We start from the raw sequence: 23,159 nt of genomic DNA on the forward strand, positions 1-23,159 counted from the left end.
ACCTCACCCTTACCCAGGTGCTGGAAGAGCCCGTACCCTCTCCCTCCCAACCCCCTCCAATACCAACACAGCAAACTCAAACGTCATGAGAAAGTTCAGAAAGCCCTATAGGATTTCCCTCCTCGTTGTCCATCATTCTGCTTGTCCTGGCATGGGATAGAACAGATAAGAAGCATCAATTCCTCGGTCTGGGTGGGGGTGGCTAGGAGATGGGACCAGTGGCAGGGAGGCAGAAGGCGGGGCAACAGGGGCCTGGCCTTCGGGAGCAAGACACCCTGAGCAAGTGCTGCATGCAGTCCTGCGCTGGAGTGCACAATGGCCTGGATCTGCTGTTGAAATTGAAATAAGCAAAGTTTCAGAATATTAGTTGCTTTGGGTTATTGATTCTGCAGATCAATAACCCAAAGCTAAACAAGACTAGTATCTTAGGTCTGTAGGTCTTGCATTTGTTCTGTTCACAGTAAATGCAACAGAATCGAGTCCAGTACACGACAGCCTCACATAGTTACTGAATGCACAGGGCGGGGGGGGAAGAACAGGTGTGAACATGGCCCCACCCCTGCCTCCGGGCAATTGCCTGGCCACGTGGAGGAGGAGGAGGCCGTGTGAACTCTCCCTTCCTGTAATTAGCCATGTTCAGAAAGCAGAGTCACTGATGGCGGGGAGGGGGCACACACTCAGCTCTTTCCTCTGCATGGTCACATCCTGCAGATTTGGGGGGGGGGGCAGAGCCAATGCACTCGCACTCGCACCCGCTCTCTGCTTTGCATGTTCAGCCAGTAAATGCATAGGCTGGGTTTTGTCATTTCCCTTTGCAGTATATCATAAACCAATCTGTTCTAGTTCTGCATCTGTTCTAGTCCTTTGAACTACATAGCACAAGGTCTATAGTCAGAAAAGCAAAATATGCTGAGAAAGGATGTGGAGGTAGTAGAGAAAAGTAAACCACAAACTCCTTTTTCTTAGAAATGCATTTATTTAAAAAAAAAGTCATGGCATTCAAAAGTAATGCTTATTGAACAGTACAAAATAATTTTCAAATGAAGACCTCTAAATATTTGTTGATGGGAAGTTTGTTTTACAAAAACCTATTAACAGCACTTACAGTTTGTAGCATCTCTAACGGGATAACATGTCTGTTGAACAATTACATAAATACTCTTAACAGAACTCTGATCTCACACATACATCTTCTAGAATGCCAGTGACATGATTTCAGTTTCCTCCCCAAATCCCCCCAAGTGGTTTTTAACCGTGTGGAGTTTGCTTCAGTAACTTTGGAAGGATTTTGCTAGAACAAGTGATTGTGAGAGCAAAGCCCAGCTGTGAAAGGCACCAGAAATTATCAACAGTTGTCATGTAATAATGTGTGACTCTTGACTTTTCAGTAACATTGGTAAGATCAGTCAGGAACTATTAAATTAATAAACCAAAAAGAAATATATTACATTTACTAATGGCAAAACGATCATTTTAGCTGCAGTTTTTTCCCACTGGGATTTTAAAAAGTGCACCAGTCATCCACGTCTGTACATCAAACAATTTTCAAACATTAAATATACAAACACTTTAATTTTAAATATTTTGTATCAAATACTTTAGGACAAATATAAATTACAGTATTTTTTTCAAATAAAAAAATTACATCTGAAATAGAACTTGATATTATAGAATACAAAAATACCTATTTTTGCCTTTTGGGAATCTATGCAAGGTCTGGCTTGAGGAAACAATGCTGAAAATCTACTGGCAGAACTGAAGCCAGAAAGACACGAGTGCTCTTCCTTCCAAAACAGAAAATCACCTGCAGAACGAAAGACTCAAGAGGGCTTTCTGAATAGCTCAAACCACCAGGCACCCTCACAGGACTCTTGACCAGAGATGAGCACGAACCGGGAAAATGGCAGTTCATTGCGGTTCGTGGTTCATCACGTTTCACAAACTGGCATGAAACTGTCTGGTTTGCGAACCAGTTCATTTGGTTGGTGAATACATCACTTTCGGTGCAGCAGTCTGCAGAAGGCCCCTCCCCCCCATTGCCTAGGAAACTGATTGATCAGCACCAGGCTGTCTGCAGTGACGAACCAAAAAACAAACCAAACAAACTGGCCTAAACATCGTTGCGATTTGTTGCAGTTCGTCAGAAATGCCCTCCGACAAACTGCTGGTTCACGAACCAAAAAAACAGCCTGGTTTGTGACAAACTTTAGTTCGTATTTCATTTCATGCCCACCTCTACTTTTGACTTAGGACAGAGAAGTGGATTCTAAACCAAGGGTGTCTTATATACTTGCCCTCATGTTCTATGATGCTCTAGGAGCATGTCCAGTGGCATGACCAGAGGAGAGGGGCTGTAGCTCAGAGGCAGAACACCTGCTTTGCATGCAAATGTCCCTGGATCAAGCCCCGGCATCTCCGATTCAAAGGACTTCAGAGTGGGAACTGTTTTCTGCCTGAGACCCTGGAGGTCCACGGTAGCTGGACCAACTTTATATAGGCAATCATTCCACAAGCTCTCTGTAGCAAGCAGGGACACTGAAGGGGTAACATTCACCAATGAAAGCATGCAGTGTTAGGATGAATAAACAAAAGGGCATGAAGACTCAAAAAGGAAATAAAACTTGAACCAGTTGCCCATCTGCACCTAATTGCCATCCACTAAATCATGTAAAACTTACACAGAATTGGTTTCAGTTGGTGCAGCGTGTTCCTTGCTTAGCCACTCCTCATGGGGCCATCATCTTCTCATGGTTAGCTACTCTTTTCTAGCACCCCCTGAATGACTGGTGATGGCAAAGTGGCACAGCACCTGCTTGGCATGCAGGAAGGCCAAGTTCGATCCCCAGCATCTCCGGCTGGAAAAGACGAGGTAGCAGGTGATGGGAAAGACCACTACCTGAGATCCGGGAAAGCCACTGCCCATCTGAACAGATGATGCTTTGACAGACCAATGGACTGATTTACTGTAAGGCAGCTTTCTGTGTGGCCATTAGAACTGGCAACATCTGCTGCTGTTAAGTGCTGCCCTACTGGTTACAAGGGCAATAAACCCTTGTAATCTAGAGAGTTCTCGAAAGCACTGCCTTCGCGGGTCTTTCAAACATTATCTGACAGCAAATCCAGGGGACGACACTGGGACTAGGAGCTGAACCCAATTTTGCCTGTATTGCCGTATCTGTACAATAAACTTGTTTCCAGCCATGGATGTGTCTCTTTCAAACATTACCTGTTTACATACATGTTTTAAAAAATCTTAAAACCAAAAATGTAACGGGTGAACCCACTCTGAACAGCAATGTTTTGGTGTGCACTTCATCAGTCCACACTTGAGTGTTCACTGGAAGTACTGTGTAATTGTTCCCTCATTACAAAACAACCACAGGAGCACCCTTGTCTTGCAGTAAACTGGACAGAAGATCACAACATGCAAGTCGGGGGAAATCCAATGCTAGAAGTTCCAAAAGTACAAAGACTGGATTGCCTGACCCTGCATAGCTGGGGGTGGGGAAAAGGCAATTAACAAGGCACAAAAGTACAAAACACACAACACATTAGACACAATTCTGCCTGCAGAAGAATGGGGGGGGGGATGATGGAGACCATGGAGAATTTCCATGAATGGAAGGGGTGGTTTTAGCCAGTTTCCCCTCCCACTGCAAACATTCAACTCCCCCTCTGGAGCAGCATTTCAGAGGGAGTTGGGGTTGCAGTAGGAAGAGGAGTCCAGGAAGGTCCCCACTGCTGACGAAAATCCCTTCCATCAGAGGAAACATTCTGTGGTCCAAGCACATATTTCCATCTTCTGGGGAAAATACAAAAATGGAGAACGACCTTTTTATATATTTCTAACATTTCCACTAAATCCAAATCTAGAAGCCTTTATACCAGGCAAAATATTATTTTCTTTTTCCAAATGTTTTGGAGGACAAAAATTACTGTTATTTATTTTTATATATTTTTATCAGTGCACATGTCACTTTCCAGAGTAACATACAAAACGAAATTAGAGGCACAACCTCAAAATCTCTCTCTAATTTCTTAACGCCTTGTTTTGGTTTTGGTTGAGATGCAAATATATACTTTACTTCCTTTATGGACACTTTATTTGGATTCTAAAGTATTTAAAAACAAACTATTTCTATACTATTCTGGACCAGATGCCAATTTATATCCACATGACATCTCAACCAAATAACCACAAAATTTTAACATTAAGTTTGGGGACTGAACAATTCTCACACAATGTGTAGGATTGTTACTGAAGCTGGGTCAAGCCACCTAGGGAAAATTCTTATCCATGTGGAACTGGATCTCACACGATGAGAAGAATCTGATCCAGATGCATAAGCGATTTTTTTTTTTTAGAAAATTTCTTCAAGCAGGGCTCAATCAATATCCCTTATTTTAAAGGCCCCAAAGTACGTTCCTTCTGGATTGCGATCCAACAATGAAGGATTTGATACCTGAACACCAATTTTTTCACCAGATTTTAGTTTGAAAAACCCTCCTACATTTACAGAATAAAAATGAAATTCCGATTTCCCTGACCAATATTTGGTACTTCCGCCCTTCATCAGCACTACAGAAGTTTTTCTTTTAACATCAGTTTTTGTCACATACACCATCAAGTGCAGTTGTCCAGTTATATTCCCCAAGGTTTCATGGTGTCTAAAGCACACATTGGCATACAGATAGTAAAAGCCATCATGACTGGCTGTGAGTTTTCCATCACTGAATGTCATATTGAGTATATATGCCCAGCCTTTGTCATGATGCCAGGAGGTAAGGTTCACCTTACGGGTTCCTGAGAGGAAAACAGATAAAAAGAATAAAATTAGTTTTCTTTAAATTTTAGGCAGCCTAGAAATATCAACTACAATACTTTCAGAGGCCCTGGTTGATGAACCCTCAGAAATAGCGTGGGCTACACAACAACGCTTTTTGGAATACCTTCCCTAGAAAGCGTAAAAAACATGGCTCCACCAGTTACACCCAACCAATTCTTTATCCTATTGCTGCAGCTTTCTAATCAACGACAGATAACGGCTGACATTTCTTTGGTCTTGACTTCACTCTCCATCGCCTCTCTGCCTTCTACCTTGATCAAGATAACAAATTTGTTCTCGAGAGAGTCCAGAGCTCTGGTCACAATTTTCATCTTAAATCATTTGCACCTCAACTGCCTCAGCTCCTCTAGACTTTTTTTTTTAATCCAAATTTAATACAAGAAATGATAAAACCATACTGTACAAACAAGAAAGGGATTAAAACTAAGCCATAAAAGACATTATCAAAACCACTCTTTGCAAATTGTTAAAAACCCAAGAATTACAATAAACAAGAATTTAAATTTTGTTGCATTGGGGGAATTACTTCTTTGGCATTTAAAACATCTAAAATATGGTTTCCATATTGCATCATATTCAAATAAAGGGACTGCCATATGCAAGTTCCCAAAAAACAGATTATGCATAATCCTACCCATCAAATATTGCTCCCAGATTTTCTGATACAATTTTTTTAGCAATGGGCCTTTGAGGGATTTCCAATTCCCAGCAATGACCAGACGAACAGAGGCAACTAATGTCGAGACAAGAGATCTGGTATTCCTATCTAACACAGAGTTGGGCCAAAACTCCAATAGGAAAAATTCTGGGGAGCATGGCAACGAAAGGCCCATCATGTTGAATATCTCTTTGTGAACCACTCTCCAAAATTCCTGAACAAAATGGCATTCCCACCACATAGGTAGGGTCGTGCTTTCCTGCTTGCAAGATCTTCAACTTAGAGGGCTCAACCACCTGTTCATCTGATTCAATTTATGTGGTGTTAAATACCAATTGGACAGCAGCTTGTAAAATTGGAGTTTAATATTCCAACAACTAGATTTGTTGGAAGGGGAATTCCATATATGTTTCCAATCAGATTCCGAGAAAACCCGTTTTAAAGAATCAGACCATTTTTTTGGGTATGGCAGCTCCTCTCGTCTTGACTTATTTTGTGTGCATTCAGTTTCAGTAAAAATTAAAACATGATATACACCTCAAATACATTGTGCCCGCAGTGTGTTATGCTCTGAGAGTCTGTCATTTAACATATTTATACAGCATAATTTATAAGCTAAAGTCATGGCAACACACAAAACATGGGCAATATAACTGTCTTGTTCCCCAAGACCCTTTCGAATTATGTCCAGGCAAAATTAGATGATTGTTAACCTCATGGCTCCAATTTTAAACGTACTAGGCAAGAGTTCTACTCATGGAGATAGGCAGTCACCCCTACTCTCCATTTACTTAGCGAAGCAAGGCTTACTATGCCCAACTGCCAATATAATAATAGTAACGTTTGATTTATATACCGCCCTTCAGGACAACTTAATGCCCACTCAGAACAGTGTACAAAGTATGTTGTTATTATTCCCACAACAATCACCCTGTGAGGTGGGGTTGAGAGAGCTCCGAGAAGCTGTGACTGACCTAAGGTCACCCAGCTGGCTTCAAGTGGAGGAGTGGGGAATCAAACCTGGCTCTCCAGATTAGAGTCCTGCTGCTCTTAACCACTACATCAAACTGGCTCTCAATATACAGGAAAAGTGAAGGGAATATACTGGTGTTCACAGCATGGATGGCAACTACATACTAGTTGTTCCACCACTACTAGACAGACCAGGCTGTGAAGTTTTATTTGGCCACAAGGAGGCTGAGAATCTGACTGTACCTGAAAACCGCAAAAGGACTGGATCCAGGGCTGCCAGTGGAACAAAAATACTTAGTTGTAATCAGGGCTTTTTTTCTGGGAAAAGAGGTGGTGGAACTCAGTGGGTTGCCAGCACAGGGGGCAACTCTTGGTGGGAGGTGGTGTTCCTGGCACCACATGTGCGCGCACAAAGTGCGTGCATGTTCCCAAGACCAATGACGTCACTTTGGGTCATCTGGAACAAGGGGGGAGTTTTTTAAAGTTTAAATTGCCCTTGGCAAAAATGATCACATGGCTGGTGGCCCCGCCCCCTGATCTCCAGACAGAGGGGAGTTTAGATTGCCCTCCACGCCAGTGGCGTGGAGGGCAATCTAAACTCCCCTCTGTCTGGAGATCAGGGGGCGGGGCCACCAGCCATGTGACCATTTTCAAGAGGTTCTGGAACTCTGTTCCATCGCGTTCCAGCTGGAAAAAAGCCCTGGTTGTAATAATATGCCTTTTAACCAAATGAATTTAAATGAATTTCCAAAATCTGAATACAGAAGCCTTTTGGATGGACATGCAAGATGAATGATAATTTAATCAAAATTGTGGAGAAAACACTTTTATGTGGCTTTTCTTTTTCATTCTCTACTACAGTAACACACCCGAACCAGACTGTCCTCTATAAAGAAAAATGGGCCATTTAAAACTGGTCTGCACTGACTAATTAACTACAACACTAGTTAGTTAATTTACTGACAAGTACCATAAGGAGAATTACACTCCGCTTTCGATGGTGCTCAAAAAGTTCCTTGTCCACTTGGGCAGGAAGACAAAAGCATGGCAGAAAATTCTGAAAAGGGATAAACGGGAGCCCCCAGACCACACATCTCGATTGTGAACAATTTGACTGCCAAGAATCTCAGCCTTTCATGCAGGTAAAGGCAAGTTTTCTAGCACCAAATGGCTCCAATGGCATGGCTGCCATCACGTTGAGGCTAGAAATGAAAAGGATCGTCTGCTTCGGTTCTGGCTTCACACGGTCCTAATGGCGTCTCTTCTGCTACAGCAGCCAGGGCGGCTTAGGTGAATTGTACTACAAAAATCAGCAACTGAAAAAATCCATCACCCCCTAAGTATTGCAATCAGCTGTAAGAATTATTTTGATGTTGTTTATCTGTTTCAAATTACTACTTTGTCTACACATTGATTCAGTTCAGACATTATACCAAGGCACAGTTTGCCCTAACCATGGTTTACAGTCCAAGCCACAGCCTGTACTCCCAAATGCACAAGCAAACTGTGTGTGAGGCATGCTTGTCTCCCTTCAGATGCTATTTGCTCAGCACTCTGGTCCCATGGGGCAGTGGCCTACAGAGGAACAGCGAGGGCCATAGCTATGATTTGTTAATTCAGACCTGATGACAAACCACAGTTAACACAAACTATGGTTTTGAAGGAGATTCTGGTTTATCAATTCATATTTCATTCCCAAGCGTAATTAAGCTTCCTATAATTTAAATCACTAAAAAAAAAAAGAGTCTTTTTTCCAAAAGAAGCAAGTCCCTAGGAAGACCCTTACCAGCTGGGATGTTGTCACCGTCAATGAGGAGATGAGCCAGGGGAGCTTTGCCAGGCTTGTTCTGGTTGGACAAATCCAGCCACGGTTTTTCCATTATATCTGCAAAGAGGGCAGTGTGTTAAAGGAAGGAATCTCAGAAGACTTTCCGAACATTTCCAGTCACATACTGCAACAGTACTTACATTTCTCAGATCTGGGCTGGTCTTTCCCAATAATAATACGCTGCACTTCCTAAAAAAATGAAAGAAAGCAGAAGTCAGGCCCCAAAGTGATTTGTTTTTAAAACAAAGGTGTGGCGGAACAGGCGCTGGCTCTCAGTCCGGGCAACTGAGCCGTCAACGGCCTGCTAGCCCCGCTATCTGCCTCCCACCGTCCCTGGTGGGCGTGGCTCACCCTCTTCGTCGCTGCCACCACTCGCTGATTGGTACACCGCCTGACTGAGGGGCAGTGAGACCCCTCTGGGTGAATTTCCCTACTGGGAAGTGAATTCCCCAATCTTTGGGTGGACCCTGGAGAACTGGCAACCCACCAGGGTCTGGCCTGATCAGTTTTTCCCGGGCTCCCTCCCTTCTTGTAGCGTGCCAAGTGGGGGAGCTTACGTAGTCAGAGCACCACAAGGTCCTTTATATTCCAAAAAAGTATAATTTAATAACTATACACTATATACAAAGCAGGTAAAGGCACCACACATAGCGGTAGACCCCCCTGTTCAGGACTCACAGGGCAGAAAATCAAACTGAGGAGAACCGCCGTCTGCTTTCCCTATCACACTGTTCCCTGCTCTGCCTTAAGGGGGGGGGTCTCGGGGAAGGTTCCCCCTTTATTCCCTCTCTGCTGCCTCCCAGGCCCTCCACACTTAGGGCCCAGGCACCCGTGTTTCACCCAGCAGCAGGAGCCTCTCCTTCTTCAACCAAGGAGACGAACTGACATTTTTTTCCCTCAGGATCAGCGGAGTCTCTCAATTCCAGCTCCACCCCTTATTTTTCCCGCGCTTTCTTGGCCCGGGGCAGCTGGGAGTTGTAGTCCAGGAAGAAGGGCATCCCACACCAAGACTCCTGCAGGCCTCTCCCTGGCCCCAAAGCCCATCAGACCTCATGGGGAACATTTCCTCCCCTTTCTTTAAAGACAGAATAACAGCAACTGGCACTCATTTCAGCCTTGGTAACCATTTCGTTACGAAAGGTGTTGAAGTTCATGCCGGTCTCCAAAGCCACACATCCTGTGCTGTGGAAAGCTCTTATTCCGACATCCAAAGATGCGCCCGTGCACTCTTCATTCTTGCTTCATGTCTCCTAGGCCAAAGACCTGATAGTCAAAACACTAAACTCTGAGAAACCTTCACTCAAATGCATGTCTAGACCTCTGCCCGCTTTTCTCGATCCCTCTGGATTGTCCTTTACTCCACTGACAGCACGAACTCACCTTGTTTTAACTACTGGCAGTCTGAAACCTGTTGTGCATGGATGGCATGCAACAGCATCGCATCACAACGATGTGAATGGCGTCCCTTCTCTCCTCCTGCGATGTCATGGAGGTAGTGTGCTGTGTCCCCACCCCCTTGCAGCTCTACATTACTGGCTGTTGCTAGTCCATGCAAGCAGGGCTTTTTTTCAGCCGGAACGCGGTAGAACGGAGTTCCAGCACCTCGTTGAAAATGGTCACATGGCTGTTGGCCCCGCCCCCTGATCTCCAGACAGAGGGGAGTTTAGATTGCCCTCCGCGCCAACTGGCGCAGAGGGCAATCTAAACTCCCCTCTGTCTGGAGATCAGGGGGTGGGGCCAACGGCCATGTGACCATTTTCAACGAGGGCGATTTAAACTTTAAAAAACTCCCCCCTTGTTCCAGCTGACCCAAAGTGATGTCATTGTGCAGTCCCGAGTTCCACCACCTCTTTTCCCAGAAAAAAAGCCCTCCATGCAAGGAAATGCAAACCATGACATGCGATAATTCCACATAAAGAGCGCAATGAAGATAAAATACTCGGCACTGGTTATGCAACTGACACTGAGATCAGAGTAAGTATCTTGCAGGAAATACATTCATGTCTATCCTCAGGAAGGAAATCGAAAAGAAAGCATAAAACTACTGTTCAGAAGATTCACAAACAGGCTGGGGAAAACGGCCTTGTAAGTCTTTTTAATAAAAAATACTATATAAATTATACTATACTATATAAATTACTGACAATGGACAACGTGACAAAATCAGTAAACAGCAATATACACACAGAGTGAAGGCTTTGAATGGTACAGATTGCAACAGCTGCAGTTCTTCAGAATTTAGCAGATTAAAATATAGAAAGGCAAAAGGTGAAGATGTGAACTTGTTGGACAACAGCAAGGGAAAGAATAAATCCAGCACCCCCCCCCTCCACTGCCGTGTCAGCCGCTTGACACTTACCGCAAAACAAACTCCCCGAAGTCAAGGCCAAGATGTGCAGAATTCAGATTCTCTGCTGTAGAAGCATCAAGGACCCATTTGGGGCCTCATTTCCTGCTGCCCCACCTTTGCCTGCAGTCAGGTCCCAACTGGGCCCTGCGCCGACGCCCTCCCTTCCCCACCCCTCTCAGCACACACACAAGCCCGCAGCCTCTCCACAGGCTCCTCTAGATGCTGGACGCTGAAGCACTCTCGTAGGAGTTAATGTTCCTTCATGAAAAGCCACCCTGGAGGTCCGGCCCATGAAGTGCTTTGTTGCCATGTGGAAAGCGAGTCCAGGCCTGAGCACTGCCTGCCTGCCTTGCAGGCCTGGGAATCTTGCCAAGGGGGGGGGGGGGCTCTCCATGAACTGACCCCAGAGCTGTGTTTGACAATTGCTCTTTCCTGCCAAAGAGGGAGTGTGGTTAGGGACTCTGGGCTTCTCAGGCCACCCAGAAACCAGTGACGAGAAGGAAAAACACCCAGGCGTCTACTGAGTTGGAACACATTTGTTCAGCTGGAGAATTTGCCAATATCCAACAGGAGGAAAACTGGATCCACCGTTTGCACCAAGCTGGCACGGAAGGGCAGGAAGACACACACACACACCCGGCACTGGAGAGGCCCCAGTTCTCTCTGAAATGAATGCCCTTGCAGAGGCCAGGACACTCCGCCACTCATGACACCTCCCGGCTTGTGAGGGCTCAGTTGCTTTGCCTTTCCTTCTGCCATCTCTCTCTGCCTAGAACCAATCAAGCCACAGCAATGAAATCTCGGCTAACTGTACCTTAGGCCTGGTCTACAAATACTGTGTGTGTGTGTGGGGGGGGGGGGGCTGTACCGTATGCAGTTGCAAAATTCTGTGTGACAGTACTCAGGGAGTGGGATCACTTAACAAAGGAAGTGTCAATTGCTGGGAAGTGAATATATATAATCATCTTTTATGTATTTGTTCATTTTAAGTATTTAAAAACCGTTCTTTTTTATCTGTACTTAACTTGGCTGGTCTTGTGACCGTAATAAATGATTGATTGACCGATCGATTGAGTGAGTGAGTGTGGAGGGGCCGGAATGGGCTGTTCCATCTCGGACAGCAACTTTTCTCAAAGTTCTCCCCCATGAATGTAAGGAGAAAATTAGCACAACATGCCAAGGGCTTGGCTAGACCCATCCCCCTCCGCATTGCTGTTTTATTTTCCAAGAGGGAGACATTTTTTTTTTAAAATGGGACTGCCACCTAGCATTGCCAAACGCAGCTTGGGAAATTCCTGAAGATTCAGAGGTGGGGTCTGGACAGGGCAGGATTTGGGGATGAGCAGAACTCAAGTGGGGTGCAGTGCCGTAGGCCCAGGCTAGCCCAATCTCAGAAGCCAAAAAGGGGGCCTGGCCCGGGTCATTATCTGGACGGGAGACCACCGAAGAAGGGCAGGGCTGCTATGCAGAGGCAGGCAGCGGGGAACCACCTCTGCTCGTCTCTGGCCCTGAAAGCCTGGCTCCGGGAGAACCCCAGGGCCCACCTGAAGGCTGACAACCTTAATACCGCCCACAGCCTGCAGCGGCGCGGTCCGTCCAACCACCTTGTTCTACAGAAAGCGCAGACCAACCCTTACACTAAGCGGTCAATTAGAAAAACCAATTGCTTTCAAATATAGCCAGGTAGTCACAACAATTATGTTTGTCAAGGCAGAAACACAGAGATGGCGGCTTTTCACTGGGACTGAGCAAGTTCTCCACCTGGCCTGCCTGCCGCCATTCCGGCACAGTCCTGGCACATCATGTCAGCTGTGAGGTTACTCTCTTATTTCGATCAATATTTATAACCTGACTTCCTCCCCAAAGAGGACAGGTACCCAAAGCGGCTTGCATCACTCCTTCTCCATTTCATCCTTCCAACAACCCTGTGAGGTAGGTCAGAGAGACTGATGGCCCAAGGTCACCCACAGCAAGTTTCTATGAGAGAGTGGAGATTCGAACCTGGATCTCACAGACCCTACACCAACACTCTGACCAATATACCCTGCTGGTTCTTACATGTCCCTCACAAAACAGAGAACACAGAACTTGCCCACACAAGTATCTATATCAAAACCTGCAACGTAAAACACAGTTGTGTTCTGCCTAAAGATGTGAAGACCCGGGAGGGGGGGGGAATATTGGAGGGAGGAGTACTTGGGGAACTCCCAAGGTTTGCAGAAGAATTTGAAAAGCTAAGAAAAAATACACTGGGGGTTTAAATATCCCCCACAAACATGAGTGCACAGGCAACACACCCACCTTCGCCACGCCTCCTCTCTCTCCAAAGCCAGGTGGCTGGGCAGCCTGTTCTCTAACGCCCGGCAGATTAACTCCTGGCCTCCACAGAGCCACCTACCTGCTGAGCTTTCTTTTATTATGAAGCTGTGCGGCACAGACAGCCCTCCTGCAACACAGGCACCCTCCCTCTGACCCTCAGGGTGCCAGGAGGCCCCTGCTTGGCAGCAGGGATGCTGGATTGGTTTTGGGGGTTTTTTTTTTACAACCAACTGCTTTTTAGCCTCAATTTATTTCAGGAGGGCCTGGGCTGCGCTTAAAGAACTTGCCCACAACGCATTCTTTTTCATTCCTTTGCACAGCAAAGGACCCACGAACAAGTGGGAAAGCTCACTGCCACCTTCTCTCTGCCTTGGTGCCACAACCCACATTTGCCCAGCTCTGCCCACCCCACAGGCCCTCTCCCCCAAAGGGCCTTCGCCGCTTCTGAGGTTCTCCCCGCACACAAACACTGCACTGATGCTGGCTGCAGCCTTTGCCATACAGCCTGCTTGTTGCTGCTGTTGTTTTGTCCCCCTAAAGGACCAGTCCCCACAATGGCGGCATCCTCTGCCTGTCTCCTTGGCCTATGCCCACTCTTCCTTCCCTATGGAGAAATGCTTCTAGGTGCTGCACTGAAGGAAAACTAGCAGGATAGCGCAGCAAAGAACAGAACTGAACAGCTGGAACTGGTTGATCTGCATCCTCAGAAAACAGCTGGCGTAAAAAAAGTCTCTAATCTGCCCTTTTTAGACAGTGATTGAGAACAGTAGATAACTAATTGCAGGTCTTCTTGGATAGTTCTTTCAGTCTGGATTCAGGCCAGGCCATGAGACGGAGACAACTCTAGTAGCTTTAGTGAATGATTAGTGAATGATTTCTGCCTGAATATAGAAAAAGGCCATGCTTCATTATTGCTCCTCCTGGATCTATATACAGCCTTTGATACAATAGATCATGCCATCTTACTGAGGTCTTTGGAGGCATAAGTGGGTATCAGAGGATGTGCCTTAACTGGTTTAAAGCGTTTCTCATGGGTCGCTGTCAGAAACCAACCATCTCCAGAGTGGGAATTATCTTGCAGGGCAACTGCACAGGGTGCAATCTTATCCCCCATGTTATTCAAGCCTTTAGAAGAACTCATGTGCAGCTACAGAACTGGATGCCATCAATACGCAGCTGACACCCAACTCTGTATCTCACTATCCAAATCACTGCAGGATGCAGTAGGAAGTCGCTGCCTGGCAGCGGTGATCAAATGGCTGAAAGCAAATTAATTGAAATCTAATTCAGGCAAGACGGAAACTCTGCTAATTGGGAAGGCAGAGACCTTGAAGGACATTGTACTCTCCACCTTCGACAGAGCTCATCTGAGCTTTGCAGACTCAGTTAAGAGCACAGGGGTCATACTGGATCCAGCGCTACTACTAGAAAAGCAACTTAAGGCAACTGCAAAAAAATGCTTTCTACTCCCTCAGTCTAGCCTGGAAGACGGCTATCTACCTTGACCCTGACCATCTGCATCCTTGCCATGGTAACATCAAGACTTGACTACTGTAATGCATTATACTTAGGTCTTTCTTTTAAGCTAACTCAGAGACTACAGTTGGTGCAAAACACTGCAGTTTGGTTATTATCGGGAACTAGGAGAAGAATGACTTTTACTCCCATTCTGTTGTCACTCTACTGGCTACCCGTCAGTTACCAGGCTCAATCCAAGGTAGTATCACATACGAAGCTCTTTACGGCCCTTGGTCTGGCATATCTACGGGACTGCCCCTCTCCCTGTATTCCACCACGGCAGCTTCGCTCATCTAAACAAGACCTCTTGCAGGTGCCACCTTGTACGTGGTCAAAATCCACAGCTGCCCATATACGTGCATTCTCTGTGGCGGCCCCCACCTCATGGAACAGCCTGCCTGAAGAGGTCAGGAAAGCTCCCCCCTCTCTTGGCTTTCTGCAAACAATGCAAAACTGAATTATTCAAGAGGGCTATTTTAGTCGGGTAGGAGGAAATGCACTGGGCACACCTAAAAACAGCTTTTGGGGTCAAGGCCCTTATATTTACCCATTTTCAAATCATACCTGATCACCATTACATAAAATATACCAGGCAACATAACAGCAAGAAGTTAACCCTCCAAACTGATTGTGGAATACATCACGGGCTGTGGTCCAGTGGTCAAATCTACAGTCTTTCACCTTCAGGACTCAACCTTAAGGGACTGAGCATGGTGAGAGTAGACTCCAGCAGTAACCTGGGCCCACGGATTTTTTCAAAGACATCTCAGACAGGACTGACTTTTCTTGGCTAGGGAGACCATGGGCCTGGCAGAGCAAAAGGCAGCTGCTGCTCATGCCGTTTTTGGCAATTTCAAAACTGTGTGGCAATAACTCTGTGCTAGAGTAACTGAGAGAAACTGAGACATGGCACAGGTTTGGCATATAACGGGGGGGCGCCCCCTCACCTTCTGCATCGCTCCCTGAAAAGCCTGCTTCATCCTTCGGCACGATTCCGACATCAACCTTGTCTCCTGGTTTGCCAAAGACATTTCCTGCAGATCTGGATTCCCTTGGAGCCTCAGGAACGTTCTCAAGCAGGACACATCGTCTTCTGAAATTCTGTTAGGGTCCATCTGAAAAACAATATTCAAGAACTACTGTATTTGTCACAGTCCGCTCCGGCAGCAAAACACAGGGAAGCAGTTACCCCAAAGGAACCAAAAGCAAGGCAAACCTATTGCATGCGATTAAGGCTTTTGGCTGCGAGCAGGGGAGGTTTTAAAATGGAATAAAAGTTCTTCAAAGGATGAGGAGATGGGGGGAAGTTCTGGTGATCCAGTTCTACTTATTCTGTAAGAGTGGTGGTGGAAAGTGTCATCAAATCACAGCCAATTTATGGTGATCTCATCGGGTTTTCAAGGCTAGAGACTGAGAGTCTCTCTACACGTTACTAAGTACCTATTTATTTATTTGTTAGTTAGACGGGGCTTTTTTTCAGCTGGAACGCGGTGGAACAGAGTTCCGGAACCTCTTGAAAATGGTCACATGGCTGGTGGCCCCGCCCCCTGATCTCCAGACAGAGGGGAGTTGAGATTGCAACTGGCAGATAGTTTCAGGTGCGTAGACGAGGTGGTCTGCAGTCAAAGAGCAAGATCTGGGTCCAACAGCACCTAGTTGGACTTTCAGGTGCTATTTAACCCGGATTGTGCCATCTGCAGAAAGGGAAGAGCGGAAGCAACTGTGGCTGGGAGGCTGAGGGCCTGGAAATGAGGGGCCTGAATGGTCAGGATGCCTGAGCAGAAGAATCCAAGGGAAGGATGTGCAGAAAAAGTAAAAAGTTGACAGAAAGAGGGGTGGAGAAGGCAGGGAGCCAAGGGCCCCACAAAAAAGAGAGCTAGGACACCCCCCCCCCCAGGACCCTAAGGGGCAGGCAAGACCACACAGTGTTTGGGGGCAGAGAAAGAGGAGCCCAGGAGTACATTCTCAAGGCAAACACACAGGGAACAACACATTTCTCATACTGATTTGAGATAACTGGACAACTCTCCCCCCCCCCAAGATTCATAATCCTACTTTACATGTACTGATATATCTGAAGGCCTGTTCATGAAACATTTCCCACCAGATTTTCTCCACCTCTATCTACATGCCTGAAAAGAGGAAGCACTATTTGAAATTAGCTATAGAAAACCAACTAGACAGGGAGGAGAGCAATTCCACATTTTCCTGCAGCCCTTTTTTAAAGAAAAATTCCAACAAAAGAAAATTTTCGCCAATAGTCGATACAGAAGTCCGCAATGTCCAGGACAGGTACAAGCCAGCCAGCTTCCTGCCGTCCTCCTTGGGCTGCGCGCACCACACCGGCAACTCTTCCGCAGCCCAGCCGCTCATCACATTCAAAATGACAGCAACCGCAGGGGCATTTCCACACAGCTAGTTTGCCCCAAGGTCAAGACTGCTGGGGAGGGGGGAGGGGGGCTTCCTGCTCCCCCCCCAGCATTGTGGCCCATTTATGCAGCTCCTGGAGGTTCCCCGGCCGGTCTCCGGTGTCTCCCAAACCAGCTTTGCTCCGAAGTTTTAGGCAAGTTTTAGGCAAAGTGTGGATGTCTGTGTGGGTGGGCAAGTTCCATTTTTCCTGGCCCTTCCCACGTAGCAGTCATTTCCTTTCCCTATCACCAGGGCTTCTTTAAAAAATCAGTGACTGGACAGTGTTATATTAATATAGCACAATATTATAGATTATATAATAACAGCACAATATAATAATATAGCACAATAATAGCACAGTATTAGGTTCTGAGTTAACAGCTTTCATTTTAAAAAAGTAAGTCTCTCACTTCTTTTGCTGTGGAGATATAAGAGAAAAGGCATGTCTCCACAATGAAGGGGCTAGAGACTTTTTTTTAAAGCTGGTAATTCGGTGAACCTGAATATTGCTGTAGTACTATACTGGCAACACTGTTCAATTCAGCCCCATTGCTACTGCACGTTGCAGCAGCCTCAGCAGCTCTGGGGAAACTACAAAAGCCCACCCCACGCGGAAAACACTGAGGACAGGTGGTTGCTGCCACCAGGCTTCGCTTGCCCCTGCCTTTCTCCCACTTGCCTTCCCGTCACCTCCTCTACCTCCACTGCTGCCTCACTTGCATTGCCACCTGCTGCCTCTACCACCTCACACCCGGCTCGCTCGCCTGCCCAGCAGCAGCACCACCACCTCTCAGCTTCCCTGCTGCCTCTGCCACTGCTGCCTTGCATGCCCACTCATTCATCCATACCACCATCCATATATAGCCATATATGGCTATATATTATTGTTGTCATTGCAATAGCTGGTGCCACCATGTTGGTCCTGGGAGGAATGGCTGGGCTGATCCACCACCTCAAATCTATGCATGAAAATGGACATTCTCTACCATTTTTTGTTACTGGTCCTGAGATGATTTATCCTTTGGAAGAGGCCAGAAATAGTCTCTTTGCCTTCTGTCAAAGTTTATTTCTTTGAAACGTTCACTCATAGAGAAAGGGGAAATATATAGTCCGGGAGTGCCATCCTCTTTGCTACCTAGCAAGATTCCATCAAGGGGTTACAGTGAGCGAGTCCTCGTTTTCTGAAGCAAAAGTTACTCCATTTTTAAAAAAAAGATCACAACCTTCCTTTTGTTGTCAAAAGGATGACGTCCTGCTCCGCAGGTTGTCCCAAGCTAGTAATTCCCCTTTCTGACAAGGCACTGAATATCCACACCTTTCCACAATGAAGGAGCTAAGACAGAAGCCGTCGTAATTAAAACCAGCGTAAATAAGTATAAATGAATCCCAAACTGGAACAACAGAGATGGCCCTGTGTGATTTATCCAAAGGACATTTCCAGCTGCAGAACCAACGGAAAAGGCCTCGTCTAGAAAAGTGCCACCAAGATACCCCATCTCTGTACATATTGCCATTGTGCAGGTTTTCTGAATCACATTCTGGGCCATGTTCAGAATATGATACATAGCTAGTTAAATGGAACGTCCATGTTCAGAGGCAGTATATATCCGCTTATCAATTCAAGTATTCACCACATCTCAGCATGGAAATTCCATTTAAATATCATGGCCATTATTGATGGAGAAGGTTCACCATGTCTAAACCTTTTTAAAAGACATTACAGCTAGTGGGCATCTTGCAGTCCTATAAGCTAAATGCTATACGATATCCCTGAGGAGTTCTGCACTGATGGAAGGGGGGGGGGGAATTCGGCTCTCACCAATCATTCATAATTTCATAGGCTCCTCTCACAACTCCAGTTAGTTTTTTTTTCTTTTTGAATAGAAATCTGCAAACTATTTAGCCTTTCACCACTGTCAAGTGTGCCAAGTCCTTGATCATTTTAGCTGCTACCCTCTCTGTACTTTTTTCAGTTCCCCATTTTTATTAGATGGGGTGAGCAGAACTGTACAGAGAATTCTGCCACAGATTTACATAGCAGTTTGAGGCCGGCCGCTTGTCGCTACTAATGAAGACAAAGATGAAAGAAAGAAAGCAACCCTCCCCCACGAACCTTAAAATGAGCTAAAATTATGTTTTGTGTCCCCTAGGTAGACAATGTAGAAAGAAATATATTGTGTTTTCTCAGTGGGTAAAAATGACAGACAACATTCTAGAGGCGGCGGCGGCATCAGTGCATGCACAAACGTGTGCATATAAAGTGCAGCTGATTCATGGCGACCCCAAAAGATTAAATAGCACAAAGGAAATAATATAATTTTATTCTGAAGTATTTATCATTGTATTAATGTTACAGGATTTAAATTGCAATTGTAAATGAATAGTATTCATGTAAGCTTGTACAATCTGTGGCCTGCAGGGTCAAATGCAACCCACCGGAGAGTAGCTGTATTTTTTTTTCTGTCTGCGTGGGAGACTGAAAAATTAGCAGGGCCATTTCCAGATGGCGTCCCTTCACCCGGGACGTCGCGCCTCGTTGCGGGGAAAATGCGAAATATCGCGTTTCCTTGCACAACGTCGCGCAAAACTCACGTGAGGAAACGCGGTATTTCGCATTTTCCCCGCAACGAGGCACGACGTCCCAGGTGAAGGGAAACGGCCCAGGTCACCAAACACCGGCTCATGACGGGATTGCAGCATTTCCCAATCTCCTACATACAATGGCGGCATCAGCAAGGAGCCGCTCGCAGCATTGGAAGATGTCGCTTCCAGTTCATGGAAACTCTATGCTGGAATAAAACGTTGGTTGTTTTTAAAGTGCTATAGGATAAGATTCTTATTTATTTTCTGCTTCAATAGTTTAATGTGGCAACTAACCCTCTGGAATTATTGTACTATTTTGGATGTTCTTAACAAAAAGTATTATGTGGCTTTTGTCTATGGATAGTTTCAGGTGGGCGGCTGTGTTGGTCTGGTGAAGAAGAACAAGACTGGGGTCCAATAGCACCTGGAAGACCAAGTAGATTTCTAGAGTTTTCGAGAGTCAAAGCTCACACCCTTGGAAATCTAGTTCGTCTCTCAGATGCTCCTGGACCGGAATCTTGCTGGCCTAAGGATTTTACAACAGACAAACGCTAGATCCTTTGCCTACCTTTGTTTCAAACCATCTTTTAAACACATTTCGGGTGTGTATGTGTGTGTGATGAGAGAAAAAAAGAAATCTGCTGCCTCCTGTAAAACTTTTCTGTAGAGCAATCCTTGCCTATTCCACACTATGATTTGAAAAGAGAAACCCAACACCCAAATGTGGTTAGGGGGGGAGCAAACACCAGTTTTAACTTCCTTTGAGAAAGTTCAGAACACAAAACCAAAACAAAGAAAATGTGAACTTAAGCAGGGCAGGGGGTAATTTCCAAGAAAAAAAGAAAAGAAACCAACTCCTTTCAGGCAAAAGCTCAAACCGCCAGAGAACGTGAAGGCTGCCGGCTGCCGCCTCCCCCTCGCCGCCCCAAGCCCGGCTGCCCCTTGAAAACAGGCTTTACCTGCCCCGTTCCTGAGCTTGGCCGGTCGGGGGTTTATTGTGCGGAGGCCGCCCAGGACAGCATTTCTGCCGCTCCTCCTGAAAGGCGCGCAGCCTGCCCCGGCCCTCCTTGAACAGAGTTTCAAAAGAGGCTGAACAGCCCCCAGTACTGAAAAGGCAGCCAGTCGCCGACGGAAGCACATCCACGGGGCTGGCCCGGGCCCTGAGGGGCCACCCTGAGAAGGCCCAGGCGTTGGGGAGGGGCTCGCCCGCAGAACACGCCGCGGGCCGAGCCCGGCGCAAGCGAGGGGATGGAAGGCGCCTCTCCGCCCCGGGAGCAACGGCGCTCGGCTCCGCCGCCCGCGGGCGTCCCCTGGAGCCTGCCTGGCCTCGGGGCCCGGGCAAGAGCGCAGCCCCGCGGCACCAGGCGGGGGCAGCTCCGGCCGGGTCTGAGCGCCGGGCAGGGGCGTGGAGGGGCGGCGGGCTGGGCAGGTTCTGCTGGCCCGTCGAAGCAGCAAACAGGCGCGTCTTCGGGGTCTGAGACTAAGCCGGAGGGGTATGGCCTCTCTGGAACCGACGGTTACCAACCTCCAGGTGGAGCCTGGAGGTGCCCGAGGTCTCAACTGATCTCCGGAGAACATCGGGGCGCTGCGTGGCGGCCGCCCTCCCCCCGCGTCCCCCTCCAGGCGCCGAGCCCCCGAACCTCCGCCAATGGCCCAAGCCAGCGCGATCAACCCGCCGGGAACCGATTCCGTCGGACGCGCCCGTTCAGTCGGGCTCACCCCCGGCGCGTGCCCCGGTGCCGCCCCCTCCTCATCCGCGGGACTCGGGCGCCAAGACTGCGCCCCACACGAAGGAGCCCCCCGGGAAGGCGCTGCCGGCGCGCAGCACTCTGCGGGGGGAGGAAGCCGGCCGACTTCGCCCGGGAGCCCGCCCTCGCCCTCGCCCTCGCCCGGGAGGCTCACCGGTGTTCGGCACGGAGCCTCCGCCCGAGCGCCGGCCAGCAGGACCCCGCGCGGCTCCCACCCCGAGCCAGCCGGCCAGCCAGCGAGGCGGGCGGCTGCCAGGGCGGCGGCGGCGGCGGCGCGGGAGGCGCCCGGGCCGGGGGGCGCGCCGAGGGGCTCACCTGCGTGCGGAAGTAGAGGAAGAGGGCGCCGCTGCAGACCACCTGGCCCAGGCCCAGCAGCACCAGGGCGGCCAGCAGGGGCCGCGAGGCGGGCGGCGCGTGGGGCTGGCCGGGCGGCGGGCCGGGCGGCGGGGAGGGCGGCGGGCCGAAGTCGTGGGCGGCGCCGGCGCCCGGCTCCTCGGCGCCGCGCAGGTACTTGGAATAGTCTCGGCTGGCGCGCCGCATCTCCCGCGCTCCGGCCACGCAGCTGCCCGGCCCGCCCGGCCCGCCGCCCCGCCGCTTTTATCAGCTCGGCCGCGCCCCGCCGCCCCGCCCCTGGGCGGGACTGGCCCCCGCCGGACCCCGCCGCCCAGCGCCGCCGCGCCGCGACCCCTGGGCCGGGCCGGGCCGGGCCAGTCCGCCGCTCCGAGCCGCGGGGGGCAGCGCGCTCCGGCCGGAGGAGCCCCGGGCCTCCCTCCGCGCGGGAGAAGGGCGGGCGGGCGCCCTCCTAGGCAGCGCCCCGGCTCCGAGGCCCCGGAGCCCCGCACTCCCGGCATCGCCGCCTCCGGGAGTTGCCTGCCCGACTCTTGCCCGCCCTCGGCGCCGGTGCCGGCTGTGAAGGCTGCCCGAGAAGGGCTCCGCGCAAGAGCCGGCGGGAGCTGCGGCAAGCGGCGGTGCTGCGGGTGCGACCCTCTGGACGCCCCCCTGGCAGCGGGGCCAGCCTGGGGCCTTCCGGGCCGGAGCCCTTCAGGGGCGGTTGCCGGGGCCGGCCTCTGCGACGTCCTCGGGGGTCTCCCATCCCGAAACCTACCAGGGCTGGCCGGGGCCATCCAGGATGCTCGTCCCGCGGGACGGCCTTCCGCGAAACGTGCCTAACCTCCTGCCGCCGCCGCGGCTGCGCTTGGAAGCAGATGCCGCTGAAAAGGGACCGGGTGAAAGGCGGGCCGGGACGGGACGGGCGTTGAACAAATACTAGGACCAGAAACACAGTGGGATGCGTTAAAGACAGCACAGGCCAATGTTGCAGACATGAAAACCCTGAACTGACACACTTTTAGTAACCCATTCCCTACCACAAAAAAAAGTGGGACGTGTTAAAGACGCTCCAGAACAAGATTTTGGAAATGAAAACTCTGAACTGGCATGCTTTTATTGACCTATTCCCTACCAAAATGCTCCCAGAATAGTATAAAACAGGCTAGAACAGGAATTAAAGAAGTCCCAGCAGCACAAAAAACAGTGGAAGACCTTCTAGAAGAAGATTTTAGACATGAAAAAAGCAAACATGATGGGAAACAAAAATGGACCACGCTCTATAGATGGGGTGAATGGAAGTATAACATAGGGACATAACTGTATGTTAGCAAAACTCAATTAAATGAATGAGGAAAGAAAAAAAATGAACTGGCACACATTGATTAACAGCAGGCAGCAGGGTTTTCTGCAGTGGCTCCGGACTGAAAGTGCGCCCAGACTATGTTTTCAGGTCCCCCCCCTCCCACAATTGTCGTAGCCTGGGGCTTAAAATATAACCTCAGGCCAATAAGGGTCACCTGGCTGGAGGCACCAACTAACAATCAAAAAGAGATGTCCTATTAATATATATAATAAACCAAAGGAATCCACTTTAAGG

The 23,159-nt window shown here is 48.5% G+C and overlaps 1 protein-coding gene across 1 annotated transcript; it reads right to left on the reverse strand.

The window, feature by feature from the left end:
• Positions 1–978: 978 nt before the first annotated feature.
• On the reverse strand, positions 979–21,772 carry TNFSF11 (TNF superfamily member 11). The gene is made up of 5 exons (XM_054973978.1): positions 21,548–21,772; positions 15,440–15,607; positions 8,446–8,494; positions 8,264–8,362; positions 979–4,804 (listed from the first exon to the last, which is right to left on the reverse strand). The coding sequence occupies exons 1-5, from the start codon at positions 21,770–21,772 to the stop codon at positions 4,386–4,388; spliced, it is 960 nt and encodes a 319-aa protein (XP_054829953.1). The 3' UTR covers positions 979–4,385.
• Positions 21,773–23,159: the final 1,387 nt, after the last annotated feature.

This window comes from Eublepharis macularius, chromosome 3, assembly GCF_028583425.1.
Source record: "Eublepharis macularius isolate TG4126 chromosome 3, MPM_Emac_v1.0, whole genome shotgun sequence".
Taxonomy (NCBI): domain Eukaryota; kingdom Metazoa; phylum Chordata; class Lepidosauria; order Squamata; family Eublepharidae; genus Eublepharis; species Eublepharis macularius.